This window comes from Bactrocera dorsalis, chromosome 3 (genome assembly GCF_023373825.1).
Source record: "Bactrocera dorsalis isolate Fly_Bdor chromosome 3, ASM2337382v1, whole genome shotgun sequence".
NCBI lineage: Eukaryota > Metazoa > Arthropoda > Insecta > Diptera > Tephritidae > Bactrocera > Bactrocera dorsalis.
This window is the reverse complement of record NC_064305.1, coordinates 15,172,209-15,197,274: the sequence shown is the minus strand read 5'-3', so window position 1 is coordinate 15,197,274 and position 25,066 is coordinate 15,172,209. Positions and strand designations below refer to the sequence as shown.

Here is a 25,066-nt window from a genome sequence, read left to right as displayed (position 1 = left end):
ACAAGCAGTTTAAGTTGATAGCTAATAATTCAAATTTTATTAACTACTGACAGTTTGATAGCCACTGACAAATGCATGCATTTCGCTGCACGCACAGCAAAAAAAGAAAGAAATTTAACTTTTCGCAGGTGTGGCTGTCTAAATTAAAGAAGCGCTTAAAAAGATTAATCTACCGTCGATGTTTGGTGTTTTGTGGAAAAATGCGGCTTAGAACCAGTTTCGAAACGAACACAAATTCCAATTGCACGCCGAAAAGCGGAAAGAAAATTGGAGAAAACATAATGAAAGTGACTGTGAAACTTTGTGGCATTTTTTAACATTTTTTTTACAATGGGAATTCAAGTGCACGGCCGAGTGCAGGCAGAAACTGCAACCGCAGCATAACAACAACAAAAAGAAACACTTGGCTGCAATATATATGTATATATGAACAGTGTTGTTGTTTGTGTTTGCCTGTTGGCAAGTTATTCGGTTATTTTTAGCTGCCTTTAAATACACTTGAAATTATTGCACTTTTACTCTCGGCCTGTTTATTTATATGTGCAACCACAAATTAGCGGTTAATGAAGTTGTTTCAGCTATGCTGTGTTGCTGGTAGTTCAGGTTCGTCATCACCATGGCGGCAATGGCTTTGCAATCGGGTGTGTGTGCAATTATTATATTTGACATTGATGAAACGGATTGAGGGGACAGGAGTTGTGGGGAAAAGTATGTATTTATTTAAAAAATATTGAATTTTGTATTTCAGCCTATTATTTTGCCACCATTTTTTTTTGTAAGTTTTTTTTTGTTTTAGTTTGTTGGCAACCCTACCAAAAATTTGTTCAACGCTAAACTTTTTTGAGATTTTTTATCTTTTTGTGATTTATTTATAATAAAAATTTTGTGTTATAAAATCTTCAAATAGGTGGCAACATTCTTACTTTATAAAAATATAACATCATAGTATTGCAATTCACAGAGTGATGGCAATCTTAAAAAAAAAATTGTATTTACCGTTGTCTTTACAAAAATTTACAGAATTATTTTTTATTATTTAAGTTAGCAATCCTACCAAAAAGTATTTTCAATGCAAATTTTTCTAAACTTTTTTAACTCTAAATTTTTCTTATATTGTATAATTTCTGTATAAACTTTTTCAAATAGGTGGCAACATTGTCACTTTTTTCGTGTAAACCAGTATTATTTCACAAGGTGATGGTAATCTTTCAAAAAAAAAAAAAGATACATACATACATACATACATACATACATATGTATATAATGAACCGTTTACAAATAAAATTTTTTTGAATTGCTTTTTTGAAAGTTGGCAACCCTAAAAAAATATTTAATGGTAATTTTCTTCAACTTTTTTTATTCTACATTTTTGTTTATATTATATAAATTCTAACTGAAAAACTTCAAATAGGTGGCAACACTGTAACTTTTTTCGAATACACCTGAATTGTATTTCACAAATGGATGTCAATCTTTAAAAATAAGAAAAAATGTAAAAAATTGATTTTATTGAAATATTGAATGATGGCAATCCTAAGAATATATAAGATTTTTTTATAAATGTATATTAGAAAACATTATAATAAGCTATATATGTACATATATATCTTTTAAAAGAAAAAATTACAAAAAAATGTTATATATTATTGAATTATTAAAAGTTGGCAACCCTACGAATATTTAGATTTTTTTTTTCTAAATATATATTACAAATTATTATAATAAGTTATAATATCTTTTAAAAGAACAAAATTTTTTTTATTGAATTATTGCATGTTGGCAACCCTAGGCATATATAGATTTTTTTATAAATATATATGAGAAAACATTATAGCAAGTTATAGTATATCCTCTCACAAACCAACAATTTCAATTTTTCACCTTTCCACCCGCCAGCTTTAGTAAAAATGCCTAAAACTTAGTAAAAAATTTACTCGTTCTAAAATAAATTGCTTTAAAATATATATCCGGTATAATATTCTTCTTCTTCTTTACTGGCGTAGACACCGCTTACGCGATTATAGCCGAGTCAACAACAGCGCGCCAATCGTTTCTTCTCTTCGCTACGTGGCGCCAATTGGATATTCCAAGCGAGGCCAGGTCCTTCTCCACTTGGTCCTTCCACCGGAGTGGAGGTCTTCCTCTTCCTCTGCTTCCCGCGGCGGGTACTGCGTCGAATACTTTCAGAGCTGGAGTGTTTTCATCCATCCGGACAACATGACCTAGCCAGCGTAGCCGCTGTCTTTTAATTCGCTGAACTATGTCGATGTCGTCGTATATCTCGTACAGCTCATCGTTCCATCGGATGCGGTATTCGCCGTGGCCAACGCGCAAAGGACCATAAATCTTCCGCAGAACTTTTCTCTCGAAAACTCGCAACGTCGACTCATCGGTTGTTGTCATCGTCCAAGCCTCTGCACCATATAGCAGGACGGGAATTATGAGCGACTTATAGAGTTTGGTTTTTGTTCGTCGAGAGAGGACTTTACTTTTCAATTGCCTACTCAGTCCGAAGTAGCACCTGTTGGCAAGAGTAATCCTGCGTTGGATTTCTAGGCTGGCTCATCCGAGGCTGTGTTTGCTTTTTCATTGGGGGTGTTTTTTTACGTGGCGGGTCCCAAACCCAGCGCACAACCCTATGCAGGGGATGTTTCGCCTTCTCACGTTAGCTCGCCTTCAAACGGATGTTCTTAGGCTACCCAGAGGATACTTGGTCAAAGACCGGAAGTCGTGAGCTACTTGAGTCATATGTAAAAGAATCGTTTCTGGCCACTCCCAAGTGAATGGCGATCAGAGAACTTTCCTCACTTGCGTGAACTTCTACACATGACTCCATCCTCCCGGTATAATATTACGAGCCAAAATTAAACAAAATATAATTTATAACCAATATTTCATGGAAATAACACACATAACAGGGCATAAAATAAATCATCAAGCTGATTTATTTGCAGTTGGTTAGGAAAACTATATGTTAGCGTTGTTGGTGGGGTTGCTTTAGCATTTAAATTATTGTTTTGGAGAGTTACTTTAAAATGCTTTTAAATAGTTATTATTTTTATTTATTAAAAAAAAATACTCTTTACGTTAGCTGAAAAATTCAAATCATATCTTTCGAGCAGACAGAAATTCGTGGTTTAGATCAAATTTAAGTTATAATCATAAAACGTGTAAGTTTTTAAAACATTTTAAATTTTCATAATTTTATTTAATTTATTTTAATTTTTTAATTTTTAATATTCTTAAATTTTTAATACTTTATAATTTTTTTAAATTTTTATTTTTTTTTTAATTTTTTATATTTTTGATTTTTTTTTAATTTTTCGTATGTTTGAATTTTTTAAATTTTAAAGTTTTTTAATTTTTCTAAATATTATAATTTTTTTAAATTTTTAAATTTTTAGGTTTTTAATTTTTTTTTAATTTTAAAATTTTTTTTTTAAGTTTTTATATTTTTTATATTTTTAAAATTTTTCAAATATTTTTTTATATTTTCTTGTTCATTTAATTTGCTTAAACTACACTTAATACGCGTGTATCATTCCAACTTAATGCCGCCAAACATTTTTCATGCCATGCTCTGCAGCCAAAGTCTATGTTTTTCTTTAATATTTGTACACTCTTACGCAATTTCCATAAGCACTTACAAAGTGTTATAGTTCATTGCCTTGCAACACACGTTCACACATGCGCATCAGCAGCGGTCACCTAGTATTCTGCTACCGACAGCAAAAGATGAAAAGCGTCGAGTTTTAATTGAGTCTGCCGCGCACTAAAGTGTTTATAATTGAGTTGAGGGAAAATTATGTAAAAGACACATTAAATACTCATATATGTATGTATGCAAATGAATATGAAACTCAACAGCTGACGGGCAAACTTTCGTTTTACATAAGACAAACTCAAACGCCGGCTTATGGAGCAGCTGAAATTAGAGCAATTAAGTGCTATATAGTATATGGTGCGGCTGAGTGGCAGTTATAATTGGAGTCAGCAGACTAGTGCTGCTAGATCGCATGGCAAATAGACTACAGTAGTACGAAAGCATAAGTACATACATATGTATGTGCATAAGAAATATATGTATATATATATGTATAAAGTAATTACGTGAAATGTGCCTTTTTGAGTTTATGCTTAAGTTGGCAACGCATAAGCCTTTCGAAGAAAAATAATGTCGAACAAAATTTTTTTTTGTATGTTCGCTCGAATTGTAGGGAAATGCGTCGAATTTCTTTTGTAGCGCCTCATCAATCGGTTAGAAAGGCACGCGCATAAAAACGCGCTTAAAACACATATGCGGCTTAAAAATTAACCATTTTTATATTTTAAATAACAATTATAAGCCGGCCACTGCTGAAGCCTTTAAAAAAGTTAAAAACTGAAATGAGAGGAAACTCATTGGAAAGAAAGTATAAAATAACAAAAATGAAAAGAAATATAATTCACGCACGATTAGCGGTTGGGGAGAGGAAGGAGAGCGGTTGGTTGATTTTTAAGTGCTAAAAACGGTTTATCTCTATTTGCGGCAAAACTACGAGTTCTATGGGAAAAGTTATGGGTAATGAGATGATTAACAACTTTTGTTTCAATACTATTTCACATAACCTCAAAATTTATTTGAAAATTTTAAAAACACAAATTTTGGTTTTATTTTTTACAAAAAAAAAAATCTACTTTTATTATTTGTAGCAAAGTAAGGTTTTTATTTTCCATACACAACTTATGTTATGTTTTTAGTATTCAAGCAAAAAAAAAACAATAATGTTGCCACCTGTTTAATTTTTTTTTAATATATAGTAGCACAACTATTTGCTTATGAAACTGAAGAGTTCTAACAACGCCTACAACAGAAAATATATAAAAAAGGTTGCCACCTATTTAAAAAATTTAAGAACAAAAAAACTATATAGTAGCACAACAACAAGCCTAAGAAACTAAAGAGTTGTAACAACGTCTACAAAAGAAAATATATAAAAATAAGGTTGCCACCTGTTTGAAAATTGTAAATCAATTAAAAAAGCTATGAAAAAATAAGTATTACCAAATGGGTACTAAATAAGTGATCAAAATAAATTTTTAATTATTTCATTCGCTATAATAAAAAAAAATTACAATGTTGCCACCTATTTAAAAATTTAATTACAAAATTATTTTAATATAGTAGCATAACAATAAGCTTATGAAACTGAAGAGTTTTAACAAGGCCTACGAAACAAAATATTTAAAAATAAGGTTGCCATCTGTTTGAAAATTATAATTGAATAAAATAGTTATGAAAAAATAATTATTATCAAATGGGTATTAAATAAGTCAACAAAACAAATTTTTGAATATTTCATTCCATAAAATAAAAAAATTACAATGTTGCCACCTGTTTAAAAATTTTAAGTACAAAAAATTTGTAATATACAGTAGCACAACAATAAACCTATGAAACTGTAGAGTTTTAACAACGGTTACAGAAAAAATTGTATAAAAATAAGGTTGCCACCTATTTGAAAATTATACAACAAAATAGCTATGAAAAAATTATTATTACCAAATGGCCATTAAATAAATGATCAAAATAGATTTTTCCAATAGAAAACATTATAATGTTGCCACCTGTTTAAAAAATTAAAAAAAAATTAGTATATAGTACCACAACAATAAGCTTATGAAATTGAAGAGTTTTACAAATATATAAAAAAATAAGGTTGCTACCTATTTGAAAATGATAATTCAATAAAACAGCCATAAAAAATTATTACCAAACGGCTATTAAATAAGAGTAGTTTTAGAAGGCTTTTGGTTAGCGCTATTTTATTAGAAATTTGATTGTTAGAGTTGCGCTTTGTGAGCTGTGCTCAATGTTCGGCGAAATATAAAAAAATTGAAATATCTTTTATTTGAAGAAAATTTTAGAAAATGTTGCTGCTAAAAGTTATATTTATTATTTGCCTTAATTAAGTTGCACTATTCAAAATTTAACCTAAAATATTATAACGCACTGGCAGACAACAACAGTTGGCAGTCATCACTTCACGCTGCTACAGTCTTCAAAAGTCATTTGTTTATGAAATAAAAATATGAAATATTTTGTCATGCATAATAACTAGTAAAATCGGCAAAAATTAATCACCATAAAATTTGCGGCAGCGGTGTAATGGCGTCAAAATGCGCAACAGACAAAAGACTTAAGCGGCGAACCTGCGCTGTTGGCGCATATTGCGTGCATTTACCAACACTGTTAACGATGCTGTTAATGATCACTGTTGGGTTTTCTCGTTTTCTGTGAATTGTCGTATTTTCATAAGAGCAACGCAATTTGTACAGTGCAATTTAACTAAAAGCGATAAATTAAAAAAAAAATTATAAAATTGTGTTTGACTGGTGGCATTTGCTTTGTGATAACTGTGTTGAACCGGATCGTGCGTGGTTTTAGATATGTATATACATATACTATTTTAAAAATAAAATAAATATACATATGTATATGTACATTTATATGTGTGTATATGTGCACGTCTCTAGTACTTAGCGCTAATCGCTTTGGCAACCTACTTGTGTCTTAGTTTTGCCAGCGTCTGCTCGCCGCTCAAGCCACGAAAATTCAGTTTAATTTGGTTTTGTATTAATTTCATTTTAATTATTTGCTTTTTTATTTTTTGCTTTTCATCTGCATATTTGATGATTGTTTGCTGCTAATAACGCTTGTGCATTTAAAATATTTGTTTTTTTTTTCTTTTTCTTTTCACAATTTTAATTTTATGTAATCAGTGTTGACTTGTCGAAAGCGGTTCATGGCAGTCTGCTGCAGCAACCACACACAAGCGTCAAGTCAACACAATTCGGTTACGTTGCGGTTACGTATACAAATTGAGGAGTAGGTTGGCACATGCCAGTGCAAGCGAAGCTTACAGCTTGCAAGAGCGCAGCGGCGTGATAAGCGCTTACTGCCTTCATTGCAGTGTCATGCTTATTGCTGTGGTTGCATGAAATGTATGCTACACAGCAGCTGTAGTTATGCTTCGTGTTAAATTCACAAAAGTGTTTCATAAAGGCATAAGGAACAAGGTTTTGTGCCGTAAATCACATTTTTAACTAGCCAGCTGTGCAGAGCGCGCCAACAAAGGACAAGAAGCAGTAATTTTACTTTCACTGGGGAAGCCCCTGTATAAAACTCTATTTTGTATCTTGTTTTTATATTAACAGTTATTATTTGCCTCGTCCTTCAATTTTTACTACGTAATTTCGGAAACTTGCACGTATTTTTTTCGATACTGCGCTTCGTGGAATTCGTAGGCATGAATGGAATGCATTTTAATTTTGAGTACGAACTTGAAGTTATGTGAATCCCTATTTCTCTACGTAAGGTCATAAGAAATACATTACGTAATCTGTCAATGCCTCTAGGGATACTGAAAATATATATACATACATACATATGTACATACATATGTATGTACATGGGCATGTGGAGAAGGTGAAATTGAAAAGCTGCAAATTATCGATTTTTCCCTTTATTACATGAGCTTCAAAGCTTATAGTGTACATATGTTTCATTTCCTCAAGTAAACATTTTTAGGATGTTGCCACCTGTTTGAAAATTTTAAATACAAAAAAATGTATATTATAAAAAAGGACAAAAATAAGCCTATAACACTGCCGATTTTTAACAGGACCCACAAATATATAATAATAAGGTTGCCACCTGTTTGAAAATATTAAGTACAAAAAAAGATTTCATTATAAAGAAGGAAAAAATTAGCCTATTAAATTTATGAATTTTAACTACGTCCTCAACGGTAAATATATAAGAATGAGGTTGCCACCTGTTTGAGAATTTTATGTATAAAAAAAGTTTATATTATAAAGACCGACAAAACTAAGCCTATCAAACTGATGAGTTTTAGCAACTACTACTGTAAGTACACACATAAGTTGTATATATGTAAGTATGAGAATGCCATCAGTTTGAAAGTTTAAAGTTCAAAAAAAAAGAATTCTTAAAAATGAGCACTAAACAAGAGTAATTTTATCACGCATATCTTTGAAATATTTTGTAGCAAGGTTGCCAGACTGTGTATTTACAAAAATTTATGAAAAGAAATCAAATTGATGAAAGTGGAAATACTACTAACAAACTACAGAATAAATATATGTATGACAATAAGGTTGCCACCTGTTCGAAATTTAAAATTAAATTATACATATGTACATACATATACATGGAGGATGGAGTCATGTGTAGAAGTTCACGCAAGTGAGGAAAGTTCTCTGATCGCCATTCACTTGGGAGTGGCCAGAAACGATTCTTTTGCATATGACTCAAGCAGCTCACGACTTCCGGTCTTTGACCAAGTATCCTCTGGGTAGCCTAAGAACATCCGTTTGAAGGCGAGCTAACGTGAGAAGGCGAAACATCCCCTGCATAGGGTTGTGCGCTGGGTTTGGGACCCGCCACGTAAAAAAACACCCCCAGCGAATATTAACAACAAGCCTCGGATGAGTGACCCCCCTTTTGATGACGACCATGGCAAACGAAATAAGGAGAAAATAGTTCGAGCTGCAGAACTTAATCGAGCGGGTACAATCTTCTATAAGAGTGTACAGCTGCTGGCGTATGCCGATGATATTGATATCATCGGCCTCAACACCCGCGCCGTTAGTTCTGCTTTCTCCAGACTGGACAAGGAAGCAAAACGAATGGGTCTGGCAGTGAACGAGGGCAAGACGAAATATCTCCTGTCATCAAACAAACAGTCGTCGCACTCGCGACTTGGCACTCACGTCACTGTTGACAGTCATAACTTTGAAGTTGTAGATAATTTCGTCTATCTTGGAACCAGCGTAAACACCACCAACAATGTCAGCCTAGAAATCCAACGCAGGATAACTCTTGCCAACAGGTGCTACTTCGGACTGAGTAGGCAATTGAGAAGCAAAGTCCTCTCTCGACAGACAAAAACCAAACTCTATAAGTCTCTCATAATCCCCGTCCTGCTATATGGTGCAGAGGCTTGGACGATGTCAACAGCGGATGAGTCGACGTTGCGAGTTTTCGAGAGAAAAATTCTGCGAAAGATTTATGGTCCTTTGCGCGTTGGCCACGGCGAATATCGCATTCGATGGAACGATGAGCTGTACGAGATATACGACGACATTGACATAGTTCAGCGAATTAAAAGACAGCGGCTACGCTGGCTAGGTCATGTTGTTCGGATGGATGAAAACACTCCAGCTCTGAAAGTATTCGACGCAGTACCCGCCGGGGGAAGCAGAGGAAGAGGAAGACCTCCACTCCGTTGGAAGGACCAAGTGGAGAAGGACCTGGCTTCGCTTGGAATATCCAATTGGCGCCACGTAGCGAAAAGAAGAAACGACTGGCGCGCGGTTGTTAACTCGGCTATAATCGCGTAAGCGGTGTCTACGCCAATTAAGAAGAAGACATACATATACAAAAAATTACAAAAGAAGGAAATAGAATTATTATCAAACTAAATAATTTTAATAACACCCACAAGAGAAAAAATATATGACCAAGGTTGCCACCTGTTTAAAAAATTATAATTCAATAAAACAGTTATGACAAAGTAATTATAACAAAACTGGTGTTAAGCACGAGAAGTGCTTAGAACGCGTCCCACTGAAATATTTTACAGGGTTGCCAGACTGTTTTTAAAAAATTGCAAGTAAAAAGAGTAAACTGGAAATGGAAATACTACTATCAAACTAAAGAATAAAATTTACAACTGTAAATATGTAAGAACAAGGTTGCCACCTGTTCGAAAATTATAGTTAAATTAAGTATAAATGACAAAAAATGATATTTAAAAATTTTCATATGCCTTACAGTACAATTGGGTGCATGTCACTCGAATTTAAGATAAAATAAATTTACACACCTCAACATATGTATAAATAAGTACATACATACATATGTATGTACATATGTATATATGTAGTAGATGTACATATGAAATAAATCCTGCTTGCATGCGGATACCAGAACGCCTACTTCCATCTACAATGAGCACTAAATATACACGCGTAGACATACATATAAATAAATACGTGTTCAATTACATGAATATCACGTGTGTGACAATGTCGGGGTTAGTAAATTTTATTTATTTTTTTTTTGCAGGTTTAACATTGCTTTGATATTATCTACTGCGGCAGGTGTTTTTATTTTTTTCTTTTTCAATTGGAAAAACCACTGATATTAACTTGCTTGTTATTACGAATTAATAAAGTTTATTGCAAACATACATACATACATATGTATGTCTACAAATATATAGTAATGCATAGAAATATCAAAATATTCACATTTAAAATAAAAGACATATGAAAGCAAAAGCAAAAAGTAGTTATAAGAGTCAAAAATTCAAAAGGCGTTTGAGTATAAATAATTTAAAGGTCAAATGACAGCAGCAAATGAATTTGATTGACTGCAAAAATATAGTAGTCAAATATGTCAGAAATAAACAAAATTAATTGACACTTTAAAATAAAATACTTAAAAAACTGCATTTAATTGATTTTTGGACAAGCACTTTAGATGCGTAAAATAATTTTTATTCGCTAACATATGTAATTTATTAATAATAGCGGTAAATAATGGCATATCATAATAATATTATGTTCGTTAAAACTAGTCAAAGTTAGAAAAATAATTAAATTTGAAAAAAATGTTTCAAATAACTGCTGTTATTGTTGTTATTTTTCTGTGTTACTTATTTCAGTAGCGGTAGAAGTAGTAGTTGTTGTTGTTGTTACTGTTCAAATAACTGTTTTTGTTGTTGATTTGCTGTAACTGCTGATGCTGTTATTTTAGTAAGCAGTACTAGCACTAGTGGTAGTGTTGTTGTTGTCGTTGTTACTATTATCAGAAATTTTTCTGCTACTTTTCTTATTTTATTGTTGTTGTTGCATTTATTTCTGTTCTTGTATGAATATTAATTGTTGTTGCTACTACATATTATTATTGTTGTTGTTGCATATGTTGTTGTTCTTGTATCAGTAACAGTAGCAGTTATAGTTGTTGCTGTTCTCATTGTTGTAATAACATTAGGTGTAGTAATTTTAGTAGTACTTGTGGTAGTAGTAGTTGTTGTTGTTGTTGCTATTGTCATAATTTTTTCTGTTACTTTCTTAATTTTTATCGTTGTTGTTGTAGTTATTATTGTTCTTGTCTGAGTATTAATTGTTTTTGTTCCTTTTGTTGTGATTTTTGTTTTTAATATTTTTTGGGACGAAGCAGCCAGTAATTTTTTTTTTATCTAGTATGTATAGTATGTAAATTTATTTGCAAGTCATATTAAAATAAATAAATAAATTGTTTTTAATATTATCATTAGTGTATGTGTGTAGTTGTCACATATGTTGTTGTCCTTGTACTGATACATTACTGCTGAATATCTGTAGTAGTTATAGTTGTTGTTCTTGTTATTATTGTAATAATGGTATCTGTTGTAGTTTTCGGTAATCAATATAATATAATCAATATTATTGTTGTTGTTGTTATTATTTTTAATATTGATGGTTGTTGTTGTTTTCAGTAGTGGTCATTGTTGTTGTTATTTAGTGGTAGCCGTTGTTGTAAAATTTTCTTTATTATCATTGTTATTGTATTTAATGTTGTTGCTTTGTTTTTGTTCTTGAATTAGTAGTAATGACAGTGGTAGTTGTTGTTATTAAGCTACTCTCAAAAATTTTATTATTAATATTCGTTTTATTCTTCTTATGATTTTTATTTATCGTTGCCGTGGCGACAGCACTGACGATGCAGAAGGCATTTTCCACCCCCCACCCTTAACAAAAACAAAAAAAATGTATTATTGTTTTTTCTTTGTTGTATTAGCAGTTTCTGTTAATTTTTTGTTAATAATGATAATAATAGTAATATTATTAATATTGCTTTGTTGTTGTTGTTCTTATTTTAATTATTGTTTTGCATTTGTTGTATTTGTAGTTGTTGTCAAATTGTTTGTTATTTATATTAATAAAATTATAATGAATGTTACTGCAATTTTAATTTTTTTTTGTATTACTAGTTGTTTTGTTGTTGTTTTTTTTTATCTAATTGATTGTTAATAATAATAATATTATACTTGATGTTGTTGTAATTTTAATTTTTGTTTTTTTTTTGTATTATTTTTTGTATTTTTTTTTTGTATTTGTATTTTTATTGTTGTGTTGTTTTCGTTGTATTAGTAGCGGTTGTTGTTGCTGTTGTCATAATTTTTTGTTAAAAATAAAATTATTAATGTTGCTTTTGTTATTGTTTTATACCGAAACAAAGTATTGCTCAAAAAATCCCATCCTAATACCCAGATCATTTGCTAAATAGAGAACAACCCTATTATATTTTCATATATCCTGAAAGAAGTGAGAACTTAAGACACTTAAGACTGATTCATATTTGTATATGTATTTCTTCTTTGCAAAGCAAGACCATTTGAGACGCAAGGCAAAGGGTAATTGATACTCCATACACTTCAAAATATACACATTCCCAAATACATACAAACATGCTGTCCACCGCAAATCAGGAATATTAAAACGAAAGCAGCTTTTCTCCGAAAATCGAATCAAAATAGGATTTACGAGCAAAATCAATGGCAGTCAGCGCGCAGCATAAAGTACGCAACACGCAATTAGTCACAGCAGCTTGTGAAGGACTAAAAATACACACCTACGTAAACATATAAACAGGTACATATACATATATAACTTTTCGTACCAGCAGCGCAGGTAGCGCGCCGAGGCTGGCCGCTAAGAATGCGCAAGCAACCGAATTCAAATGGACGCAGATGCACAATCGGCCAACAGAGCAGCGAAGAACTTCACAGTGCCGTTAAGATGTGTAAAGTAAAACCATAAAGCAAATAATGTCATTAAGGGAAATGTTCACCATCGAGAACAATAACAACAGCGCAAGCACGAAGACCACTTGCTGCGCAGAGTTCGTTAAATGCAAGGCATCAAATGCGCTGTTGCAACCAGGGGAAGCTGTGACGAATGCGTTTGTATGTAAATGTGTGTCTCCATACATATAAATTGTTGTTCTTGTAGGAAATAGTGTTGTTGTTAGTCCCACTGCACATGCGTAGGTGCGCAGCAAACAGGTGGGCAGCGGAAAAATACAGAGGAAAACTGATGCCTGCAGGTAAACAGGCAAAGTCAAAGATTTTTCATTCTTCTTGCAGCCGTTTGTTTTTTGATTGGCATGCTGTTGCTTTGTGCACTTGTGAGTTTTTCTTTAGCTCAAATTGCTTCTAGGAACGTCTAGTAAAACGGCGGCGTAAATGAATTTTTTCTAAACTTATTCAACAGATTTTTATCGTTTTTGATTTTTATAGCATTTTAATGGTATGGTATGCATGCCGATCAAATTGATATTGGTTTCCCTGTGGGTTTTAACTTAAGCTTCTTTCTTGTACTAAAATTAAACATGAATTTGTTTGTACTATTTCTCAATGATTTTGGTACTAACAGCTTACTCGGTATAGGTCGAGTTTTATACAATTTTCTTCATTCTAAGTTCGTAAATCTTTATATTAAGGAAGGAAGTATTGGAAGGAAGTATTGATCTCATTCAACCCATTTGTAGCACACAGTCACAGTCTACCAACTAATATCAAGAAAGGATTTTCTCTGAATTTTAGTTAAAAATCTGTCAATGTGTCAGATATTTTTGATCAAAAGTTAACAACAGTACTGGGGTCCAAATGTTCGATGCCTAGTCCTTGGACAGTTTTTTTTACATTTGAACAATTTTTGGTCATAATATGGCATACACTAAGGGAATTATTCGTGCAAAGTTTTATCCCGTTATATCAATTACTTTCTGATTTGTATACTGAAAAGTGAAAGCATCGAGTGGAATTTAAACGATATTATATGGGAATTCGTACATTTTCACACTGCGACGTAGGAATTATGAAAATAATGCCATATAATAAATTTTGTCGGCTCCCGAGTTAGGGAGTTTCACCAAAAAGCCCGTCATCCAATTTTTTTCCTGGCTTATATGAAGTCTTCTCATACCATCTCGAAGACAATTTGTAACGTTTTTGACGTATTTAGTTATTGATTTTTAATTTATTTTTAACAGTACCGTTATATGGGCAATATATATGTATATGCGAGACTACCTATGCCAAAACCACCAAATCGATCAGAGAATCAGGAGTCTAGACACAAACTTGTTCTCCCCAAACTCAGCGAGACAAAAATTAAGCAGTAAATATTTTTAAGACCATAATTACGGCAACGGGTAAAGAATAAGAAAAACAGAATGATCAGCGAAAATTCACTCCGAAGTCTTTTGCGAACGTCGAAAATTATAAGGACTTAATAAAAGAAAGGTGGCAGCAGGTATTGATAGTGGCATCCTAAAAGATGACTACTCCCCATGGATCTAGCAACTGAACGCCCTCTGGTATCGCAAAGGATCAAAACTGGTCTATGCGTAGGTTATTGGCCTACATACGCTGGATGCTCATCTGCATTTCTTTCTAGCAATCTTGGAAATTTGCTTAATGGAAAAGCGCTATCAAAAGTCAAATATTCACGAGAATCCTAAGTGTGTTTTCTACATTAAGCGATGATTTCTCGAAATGTTTGTATAAGCAAATATGTGCTTTGAAGTTGAAGAAAATCTGGCATGCATTTTTTTCTTTTAAATATTATTGTTTGATTTGAGTTTTTCTGTTAAAAACACTGTATAACCTCCTTTAAGGCATTTTTTGCCAGAGATCTCTTTGACCCCATATTCATCTTCATCGAAAAATGTTACACATCTTTAAATTAAGAAGAGAACTCGATATTTTCAGCTGAAAATGTTGTTTTCAAGAAGCTCAATTTTCGAAATTCGAAAATTCGAGAGAAAATATTTCGATTTTGGGGGGCAAACTTCGAAAAACGGAGGATTTATTTTTTTCTTCATGACTTAATTGCCGGAAAAAGTTGTTTGGGTTTAATATCCAGAGAAAAATCGATTTTGTAATTTTCATAAAAATCAGTTAAGTTATTTCTTTATAAAAACAAATTTAACAGTTCTTCGAATTTTAGGTAAAATTAACACTCATAAGTTTCTTTCATAATTATTGTATTAACTGAAATAAACTTTTCATTCATCACTAGCATTTTAATATCTATTTCTCTCAACTCACCTTCATAGTTTCGGTCGCTAATTCCTTTCAAAAATCGCTTTAAACTTTCTATTACTTCTTAAATAAAAAATTTAGTTAATTTTAAACTGTCGAATAAACACACTATTCGATCGAGTATTAGATTTTCGTTTGCACAATTTTCGCTTCCGTCAACGAACACGACTAAACCGTTAAATAGAGCGCACCAAATAAGAATCTTATTTCAAAATGCTTTTACGACTGCAACTGACACTCCCGAACAGTGCAGTTATTGGCTTGCGTCAGGTTAACAGTATTAAGAACATTGTTCCATGTCAATAGCACTACGTTGAATTATTTTATAACACTTCGTATTGATGCGAATTATAAAGGAAAACTGTAAGTTACGTAGAAAAATTTTAGCAAAAAGCGCCCGAAATTTCTTTCCTGCTCCGCTTGCGCCACTACGTTAGAAGCGTTGTTGATTTTGGCACAATTGCTGGCACGTTTCGTTTACCCGTTCACTTTGATAACTGAAAAGCAAATTCTATTTTGCTTAGTAATTTAGTTCGCTATTTTCCCGACTTAACCGACTGATCGTCAAAGCGTACAAAATTGCACTGAATTTGGAGTTGACGTTGCGGCCGAGAAAATACAAACCAAGCAAACGAGCCACCACCACCAACACCACCAACAATTGGTGCACACACATACTCGTTATGGGGCTAGCGTAGAGCAACGCCGAAGCCGGGCCAACAACGGCAATGCGGCACAGCCAAGACGACCGGCTCGCGATCAGCCAAGCGACAGCAAGAAGTGAAGCAAACAAGCACACCAGCAACATAGCACATAAACATACACGCAGAAACACGAATGTGTGTGTATGTGCACGTCGGTGCCAGGCAGACGATCGCATCGCAGCGCAACGACCGAGCGCAGTCGAAGCAGCTGACGTTGGCTCAAATTCGTGCTGCCATGCCAAATGGAGAGCGCAGCAGCAGCGCGGTCGACTGCGCAGTCGCTGTTGCCGCGCGCGTCGCAGTTGGCGAAATTGGCAAATTTGCCATTGAGTAAAATTTGTTTAAATTTGCAAAAATTGTCGGTCTACGTCGCCGTTGAGTTGAGCGTTTTCTAGGCGTTTCTTCACACCGTTTGGGTGGGTAGCTTTAATTAAATTTGAGTGGGGTTGGTGGCGTTACAATTGCAACGTTTATAGTGTTTATTTTTTTTGCGTTCTGCTGTCCAATTGATGTTGATGTTTTGTGCGGCAATTTAAATTTACAGAAGCGCGGCATATTTTATGCAAATTTTTTTATCAAATAGCGACCAAATTTAGCTTGACATATTTTGTATGAAAAGAATAAATAAATGGCTAAAAAGAATATGGATATAAAGCAAACAATAACAAAACATTTAAGCATAGAAATGGTTGCAATAAGTGTGTGAATATGAAAATACAGTTATTTTGCTTAATATTTGTAAAAACGAAATAATAGTTGTAGACATAGAAATCAAAGGCAGTGTAAGTTTAAGGAAGAAAATTGTCATTGTTTTGTTAAAATATAAAATTTAGAGTTTCAAAAACATTTCAAAATCGGTAATTAATTTATATTAATTGCCTTTCCAATAGCACACAGTACCGCTCATACCACAGATCTATTGGGATCGCAGTGTTTCATAATACTCGTATCATACTGATCTCATGATTAGAAAACGTTATGAAAACAAGCGAAAAAAATCTAAATTATGATTAAAGGTATAAATATAAAGAACAAATTAAAAGTTATACTAAATAAAAAAATAATTAAAATAATAAAAAAACGTTAACTTCGGCAGCATCGAAGCTATAGCAGGAGAACCTCAAGATTGAAAGTTTGATGTTTTCTGGCGTAGGTGCATATTCTATAGCATAAAATAATATAGAAAGATCTTTAACTTCATTTTAATCGGTCAGTTTGTATGGCAGCTATATGCTATAGTGATCTGATCTGTAAAATTTTTTGAGAGATTAAAGACATGTCTTGGATAACAACTGATACCAAATTTCATCAAGATATATGGACAAATATAAGAGTTTGCATAGCTGGACTTGAGTTTGATCGGTCAATTGTAGGTAGATAGGAAGAATGACTATCTTACGACGAAGCTAAGCCTTTAGGCGCCAGTATGATACCTTCCTCTTCTATCGGCACCACTCTAAACCACATCTTCAACTGCTTCAGTTGGAGTCCATCAGTACGAAACCGCTGAGACGTCGTCAAGAAAACCTCGACGGCTAGTTGCTCTTCTATTCCTTTGTACATACTTAGAGTTTTACAATCGCATTGAACATGTTTGATAGTCTGCTCCAATTCTATCTCCTGACTTCTACAATATACTTTATATGATGTTCCTAGTCTACTGGTATGTCTGCCGATTAGATGGTAGATCTATGTGACAAAATTTCGGATTAATGCTTCTCGTATTTACAGATATGTGAGCAGACAGACGGGACATTCCTAAATCTACTCAGTCATTTATGTATATGATTTTAAGGGTTTCTGACGTTTTTTTCTATGTCCTTCCCTTTTGCTATTGGGTCCTTCCTTGTTATTGAAGAAGCTTTCAATAACGTCCTGCTGGAAATAGTCGTAACTGCACTGAACAGTCTGGGGGTTGAATCTAACCTCAAACATCTTCAGTCTTCTGTGCGACAGAAATGACAAACGGAAAGTGGTAACGCACGTGCTTGACGAAATGTATGTTTGGGAACCCCACAAGGTGGAGTTCTCTCTCCTTTTCTATGGATCCTGGTTGTTAACGATCTACTTAAAAAACTTGAAGATCGTGGGTATCAGATGATTGTCTATGGAGACGATATAGTAGCCCTTTTGGGGTGAAGAAAAGTTCCTGAGTGCCGTGGTGTACGAGTTTATACAAAGATCAGAGTCGTAACACATTGGGCTGTCGGGCGTGGTCTCACCATCAACCCTATTTATACTGTGATGGTTATATTTATTAGAAAATATAAGATGCCAGTGGCACGGCTGCCGCAAATGGGAGATATACGTCTGCAACCGGCGAATGCTGTGAAATTTCTCTAAGGCTCATCCTGAATAGGAAGCACTCATGAAAGCCAGATATAGAAGAGAGAGTAAAAAAAAATTACCTTATACTGCAGTAGAGGAGTCATTGAAAAAAGGTGGGGTCTCTTAGCGAAAGTGGTCCTCTGGCTCTATGGCACTATAGACAATCCCTTATGTTCTATGGAGTGTTTATGTGGTGGAAGTTTCTAGAAAAGACCACACTTGCAAAGAAACTCGAGGGCGTTCAACGGGAGGCCTCAGCTTGTGTGGTGCACACACTAACTGGCATTTAACGCCATCTTGCATATAGTGCCCGTAGACATCGTCGGAAGGTGATTGGCTGGCAAAGTTGCTGTCAGACTAAGAGAATCTGGATTTGTAAAAGAACTCGTGTCTGAACAATTGGAAATCCTCACACACTTTGACTTCATACCAGATCACAAGGATCATGGAGTCGCTAAACCGAATTAATTGCCATTGGCATGGGATATTTTCAAGTTTTCGTTATTATATCTGCTATCTGCACAATATCTTGAACTCATCAGCCAAAAATTCGAATATTAGCTTAATTTTAATAATTTCCATTTAATTATTACATTTCCAACAGCTCAAATTTTCATTAATATTTATATAATTTACATTTCAGTTTAACTAAAAGTTCATATTTTTCTGCAAATGCATGGCATTTCAACTCCAACCTAATACAGCTCAGCTTAACCCACCTTCAACCTAAACCAGCAATAGATATGTACATATAGTATACATATGTATGATATGCTCTTTCAACAATATCCATGTATAGTATACATATCTACATATTTGTAGTGCCTCAGCTGATCGCAGTAGCTCTCATGTGCCGCCACACTCACCTGTCGCTCTCTGCTTAATTACAATACACATAACTTACACACTCACACTCATCTCGTCTCAGCAACTCTCTGGCGCGCTGCCACAGCTTCTCTGTGGTATTTACTTTGTTGCGGAAAACTACTTTCAGATTTGTATTAGTGTTTTTGTTGCAACACTAGTTTTTTTGAACATATATATACATATGTAAGTATGTACATGTTTACCGGCTTTTATCTTACTTTATCTTATTGTTTTCTTTCTTTAATAGGAAATCTTGCATTTTCGCTGTTTCATGGTCACAAGTGTGACGTTGGCTGGTTTTGTTAATTGTGACGATTGTTTAGCATGAAAATAGGCGCTTGGCACTTAAACTCACTAAATAAAGGTAGCATATGTATGTATGTATGTATGTATGTATGCATTTGTCTATGCATTTTTTGTATGAAAATATGCAAACTATTTGTGGTATTTTGGCAATTATTTAATTTATAGGTATATATAAGCACGTGTGAGTGCATGATTTGAATTGCATAAAAGCAATTTGTCACGTTATTTGACGTAGAACATGCTGTTAGTGCAATACTTACAAATACTATTTTATTTAATTTTTTTTGGCAGAACATATGTATGTATACATACATCGTCACCTAAAATACAAAACAACGTATCATCAAATAAAAAAATATTTGAAAAACATTGTCAGTTATAATAACCAATAATAGTATAACCATTTTTATAGTGAAAAGTCAAATTTTTTTTTTAATATGAGTGTATGATAACCAATATATAACCATTTTATAACCAAAACTCAAATTTGGTTACAAAATGGTTATACAAGTATATTGGTTATTATAACTGACAATGATTTCCATTTTTTTGTGATGCGTTATTTGACATTTTAGGTGACGATATGTACATACATATATGTATGCATAATACGAGTATGTATATTGTAAAACATAGCAAAAATAGAAAATTTGTCGATATTTGATTTTTGGTTTGCTGTTTTTACTATAATACAAATTTTTAAAAGCGTTCAAAGCATTAAAATTTAGCTTACAATTTTCAATAAAGTAATTTTCTGTTCCGATATGCTGAAGAATGCATTTCCCGGGCGCCTAACCTCCCGGTTTGGCGTTTTGCACCGGCCAGCAAGATCGCCTGATTTTTCTGCTCCAGATTCCTTTTTGTGGGGCTTTTTAAATCCGTGGGTTTATGTTAACAAGCCTCAGACTCTTGCAGCTCTTAAAGACAATATCCGTGAAAAATGTGAAGACCTATCGCCGGAAGTTCTGGCCCAAATGATGGAAAATGCCATAAAAAGGGCTCAAATGACAATCAATTGTGGCGGCGGCCATTTATGTATATGATATCATATACTCGACATGATGTAAAAAAATTTAAGAGACCAAATAAAAATAATCCACAAGCACAATAAAAGTTTTTCATTTTTTAGAAAAGTTTTTAAATTTTTTAAAAAAGTTTTTTATTTTCCAAAAAACATCGGAAGCTTTATTTTTCCGCTATCTGTTACATATTAATAGATAATGAACGTTTCAAATTTCTCCATTAGTTATGAGGTTAAGTATTAGGCATGGCTATAATTTCTTCCAGTGTAACGTAATGGAACATTGATCGATTGGCCACGTTAGACACGAATTCGTTTCGTAAATTTTCTTCATAGATGTAAAACTCGTGTTTGGTCGTTACATAATATTTTATACTAAAGGTAACTATAAGTATAAGAATTCAATAATAACGGAAAATGTTCATAAATGACTTTTCAGGAATTTAAAGTTAAGATAATATCTTAATATCTACTTTTTTATAACCGGAAGAAGAAAGTCAAGAAGTAAGGTAAGACGGAGGACCTTACCGTTACAATTAAAAGCTTATACTTGAAGAGACTTTTTAGCGGTTTCTACGAACATATTTTTCAGAGTAAAAAGCAAAAACAAATTGAAAAATTTTGGTTTAGCATTTCGAGCTAAGCCGATTTAGCGGTTAATTTGTGGACTCGCATCACAAGAAAGCGAAAAAAATTAGTGGAATTTTTTTACCCACCCTAATACAAACCAAAAAAAAAATAAAAAATAAAATTTTTTTATACCCTTTAAAGTTATAAGCAAAGCAGCTGAAATTGCTGAAAAGCTGAAATTGATGATTTTTCCTGGTTTTAATAAATATCTGTAATAACAGCCTGATAAATTTTATAATATAATTCAGAAAATATATTTGTTTAATTTTCGGTCATGAAATATTCTCTAAAACTGGACGCACCACTTTCAAGTATAATCGTCTTAGTACTATCTGGCTACAGAAAGCTCTTGAAGAACTCAGTCCCTTTAACCATATCCCCGAAACTCAGTCATTTGTCGCTTATTTTTATTTGAAATATATTAAAAGTTCGTCACATCCCTACCTCTAAAAACCACCACACTTTACCTACACACACACAGCCTCACAATTATTTCAATATAAATATATATTTATTTATTTATTTTTTAACAACGAAAACAGTTTCACTTTTATGCGACTGATCCCACATTCCTTTCATGCATATACATATGTATATATAGTATGTACTTGTTTATGTATTTTCATTGTGGTTTTGTATTATCATAAACGCTTTACTCCCCATTCGCGCTTAGAAACTTCGCACTTTCTGCACGAAAACATATCAATTTATGCGGCAGCTACACACATACATACAAACGCATACAAAATGCTGCATTTACACACGCATTAGAAGCCGCGCGGTGACTCTATGAAATGTAATATATGCAGATTAACTAACTGCCTAGCCAAATGGACGTGCGCCGTGCCGGTGGCTGCGACAGCTCAAGCTACCCCAACTCAGTGGCGCGCTGATACACACACACATGCATGCATAGCTGTGTACTAATAAACGCTATAGCACATATGTATGTTTGTAAGTATGCACATATGTGTGTGTATATGTGTATTTGTATTTGTGTTTGTATGTAGTATATACCTTGTTGTTCAATTAGTGCAGAAAACTCTTCTGGTTTCGGGACAATTGAATAATCACCGTCATCAGCAGCAACAACGCGCTGAATAACAACAACAATAAGTGCCTAATATAGTACATAGCGATAAAAGCGAAAGCAACAACATAACAATGATAAGTTTAAGAATCACAGCAAAGCATTATAAATATATGTACATATAGTATACTTGTAGTATATGGTATACTTATGTATACGAGTATATCGTCAACTAAAATGCAAAATAACGTAACATCACTTTTCTTAAGTTTAAAAACGATATAATAAATTTTTTTTTGGTTAAAAACGGTTATGTATTGGTTATAAAATGGTTATATATTGTTCATATATTGGTTATATATTGGTTGTATCTCACAGCGGGAGGATAAAATTCATCACCACTTTTCATAAGTTTACAGAGAAAAAAAAAACGATATAGTGGACGATTGAGTTTCGGTTATGAAATGGTTATATATTAGTCATATATTGGTTATACATTGGTTATATCTGAGGTAAAAATTCATCACCACATTTCCTGAGTTTTCAAGCGCAGAAGAAACGTTATAACAGAAACCACTAATATTGAAACATAATTTGAGTTTTGGTTATAAAATGGTTATGTATTGGTTATATATTGGTTAGCATACACTCACATTGAAACAAAATTTGAGTTTTGGTTATAAAATGGTTATATATTGGTTAGTATATTTGAAACGATTTTCAATTTTTTTGATGATGCGCTGTTTTGTATTTTAGGTGACGATATTCATATATTATATTGTATTATTATATATGTATACACATATACTATATAGCACACATTTATTTACATATGCATGTACTAAGTACCAAGCCACATTGCCAAATGGTGAGATATAGCGGCAGATAAATAAGCATTTAGTGTATAATTTTTAAATTTTTATACGCTGTGTAGGGTATATAAAGTTTGTAATATGCCGAAGGAAGCAGCGGAGACCCTACACATTTTTTTCATACATTTTTATTTGAAGAGATTAATTCACGAAATTTGGCATAAATTATTTTTCAAAGCAACTTTATAATCTCCGAAAAAGTCGTTGAGATCGGACAACTATAGGATATGTCTGTCATATAAACGGATCGTTAAAAATCAAGTTGTTGTATGGAAAACTTTTTCATTAGACGAGATATGTTACCGATATTTTGCAAGAATTATTTTGCAAAGCACCTTCACAATTTCCAAATATATTTTTGAGATCGGACAACTATAGCATATAGCTGCCATACAAACTGATCGATCAAAATGAAGTGCTTATATGGAAAACTTTTTTATCTGACGAGATATCTTTACGAAATTTGACACAGATTACTTCGAAGAGCTATCCCACAATCTCCGAAGAAATTGTTACGATCGGACTACTATAGCATATAGCTGTCATACAAACTGATCGACAAAAGCCAGGCCTTGTATGAACAACTTTTTTATTAGACGAGATATCTTTACGAAATTTCACGCTGAATATTTTGCAGAGCTACCCCACAATCTCCGAAGAAATTGTTGATATCGGACAACTATAGCATATAGCTTGCATACAAACTGATCGATCAAAATGAAGTGCTTATATGGAAAACTCTTTTATCTGACGATATATCTTCACGAAACTTGACATATAACAATTTTCAAAGCTCCTCCATAATCTCCGAATATATTGTTGAGATCGGAAAACTATAGCATATAGCTGTGATACAAAATAACCATTTAAAATCAACATATCGAGCACCTATGACGGGTATTAAAGCTTCGTTGCCGCCGAAATTAATTTTTTTTTCTTGTTTAATATATTTTCTAACTGATCTTGCTGGATACTCACACAATGATAACACTTCGCTTGTAGCAAATTAGAATGTCGCTGTGATGTATGCCTTTACACAGGGGAGCGCCTTCCTTAATATTTATTCTTTTATGTATGTGTGTTATATTTCACGTTAGCACTTTGTTAGCTGCGCGTCGTTAAGCACACTTTAGTAGTTAAATATATTTATAAATATATACATATAAATATATATAAAAAAAATATTTATTTGCAAAAACGTTTGAACGCGCGCGCTTCAAAATAACGTTTTCGACACACTGCAACACCGCCGCCAGCACTGCGCTCACAGATCAGACGAACTAACTAAATCACTGACTAACGAAATTAGTAACGAACTGTGGAGGGAATGTGCGCGCGCCGCACCGACACACCAGCGAGACAAGTTGACGCAGCGGAAATTTCAATAAAACGCTACTTTTACTTGCTGCATGCAGGTCACAACAGGTAGTTATGCAGGTGTGTGCGTTTGCGCGTGCTATCGGACAGCTAGGTAGGCATTTGCGCTGTCGTTGAACGCTGCTTCAAAACTTCTTAACACGAAACGAAAAAAAAAAAGATTTTTTTAACTCAAAATCGAAAACACGAAATTTCGAAACCGTTTACGCGCAACACTCCAACGCCACGTAAATATCGCATAGAACTGAACGATCCAACGTCGAAAATGCTAACGGAACCGCACCGAACTAATACAAACCAGCGGTAGCATGTACTCGCACTAAATGACCGTCTAAGCGAACTGAACTAAACTAAAACGGAATTGAAATGATGTATCGCGCTTTGGGTCAGTCGGTCGTTGTGAATGTTGAGTGATGAGCGTGCGACTTGCTCAAATAATCAGCTCAAAGCAAGGTAGCATGTATAAATAGGAGTAAAAAAAATTGGGACCACAAGTTGTGGCGCTCCGAAACCTACCTAAAATTTCTGGCAATGCTTTGCACTTATTGCATGTAATTAGAAATACTACGCAAGAGTACAATGAGCGCAAGAGCGTAAATGTGAGCGCTCAAGTTCAATTTTTCGAAATATTTGTGCTCAAAAACCTGTCGAATACTTCCGAAAAAACTGCAGAAACGTGAAAATCATCAATCAAATTCTATATGCCATGCACGCTCTCTAACGCACCAGCTGTGATAATCAGTCGGTCGCTGCACGTGAGCGCCGATAAA

At 33.5% G+C, this 25,066-nt stretch overlaps 1 protein-coding gene across 2 annotated transcripts in view; it reads right to left on the bottom strand.

Moving 5' to 3' along the window:
• LOC105226314 (patched domain-containing protein 3) overlaps positions 1 to 24,651 on the bottom strand; it is a 78,627-nt gene extending 53,976 nt beyond the window's left edge. The window contains exon 1 of one of the 2 annotated variants that reach the window (XM_049454030.1): positions 23,898 to 24,651. Coding sequence is in view for 1 of the 2 variants with exons in the window: in XM_049454029.1 (XP_049309986.1) it covers positions 15,168 to 15,173 (6 nt within the window). In the remaining variant the exon portion in view is untranslated. Of the gene's footprint in view, positions 1 to 15,167; positions 16,718 to 23,897 lie in introns of those variants that run through there. The other variant, XM_049454029.1, reaches the window with a different exon arrangement.
• Between the last annotated feature and the right edge of the window lie 415 nt (positions 24,652 to 25,066).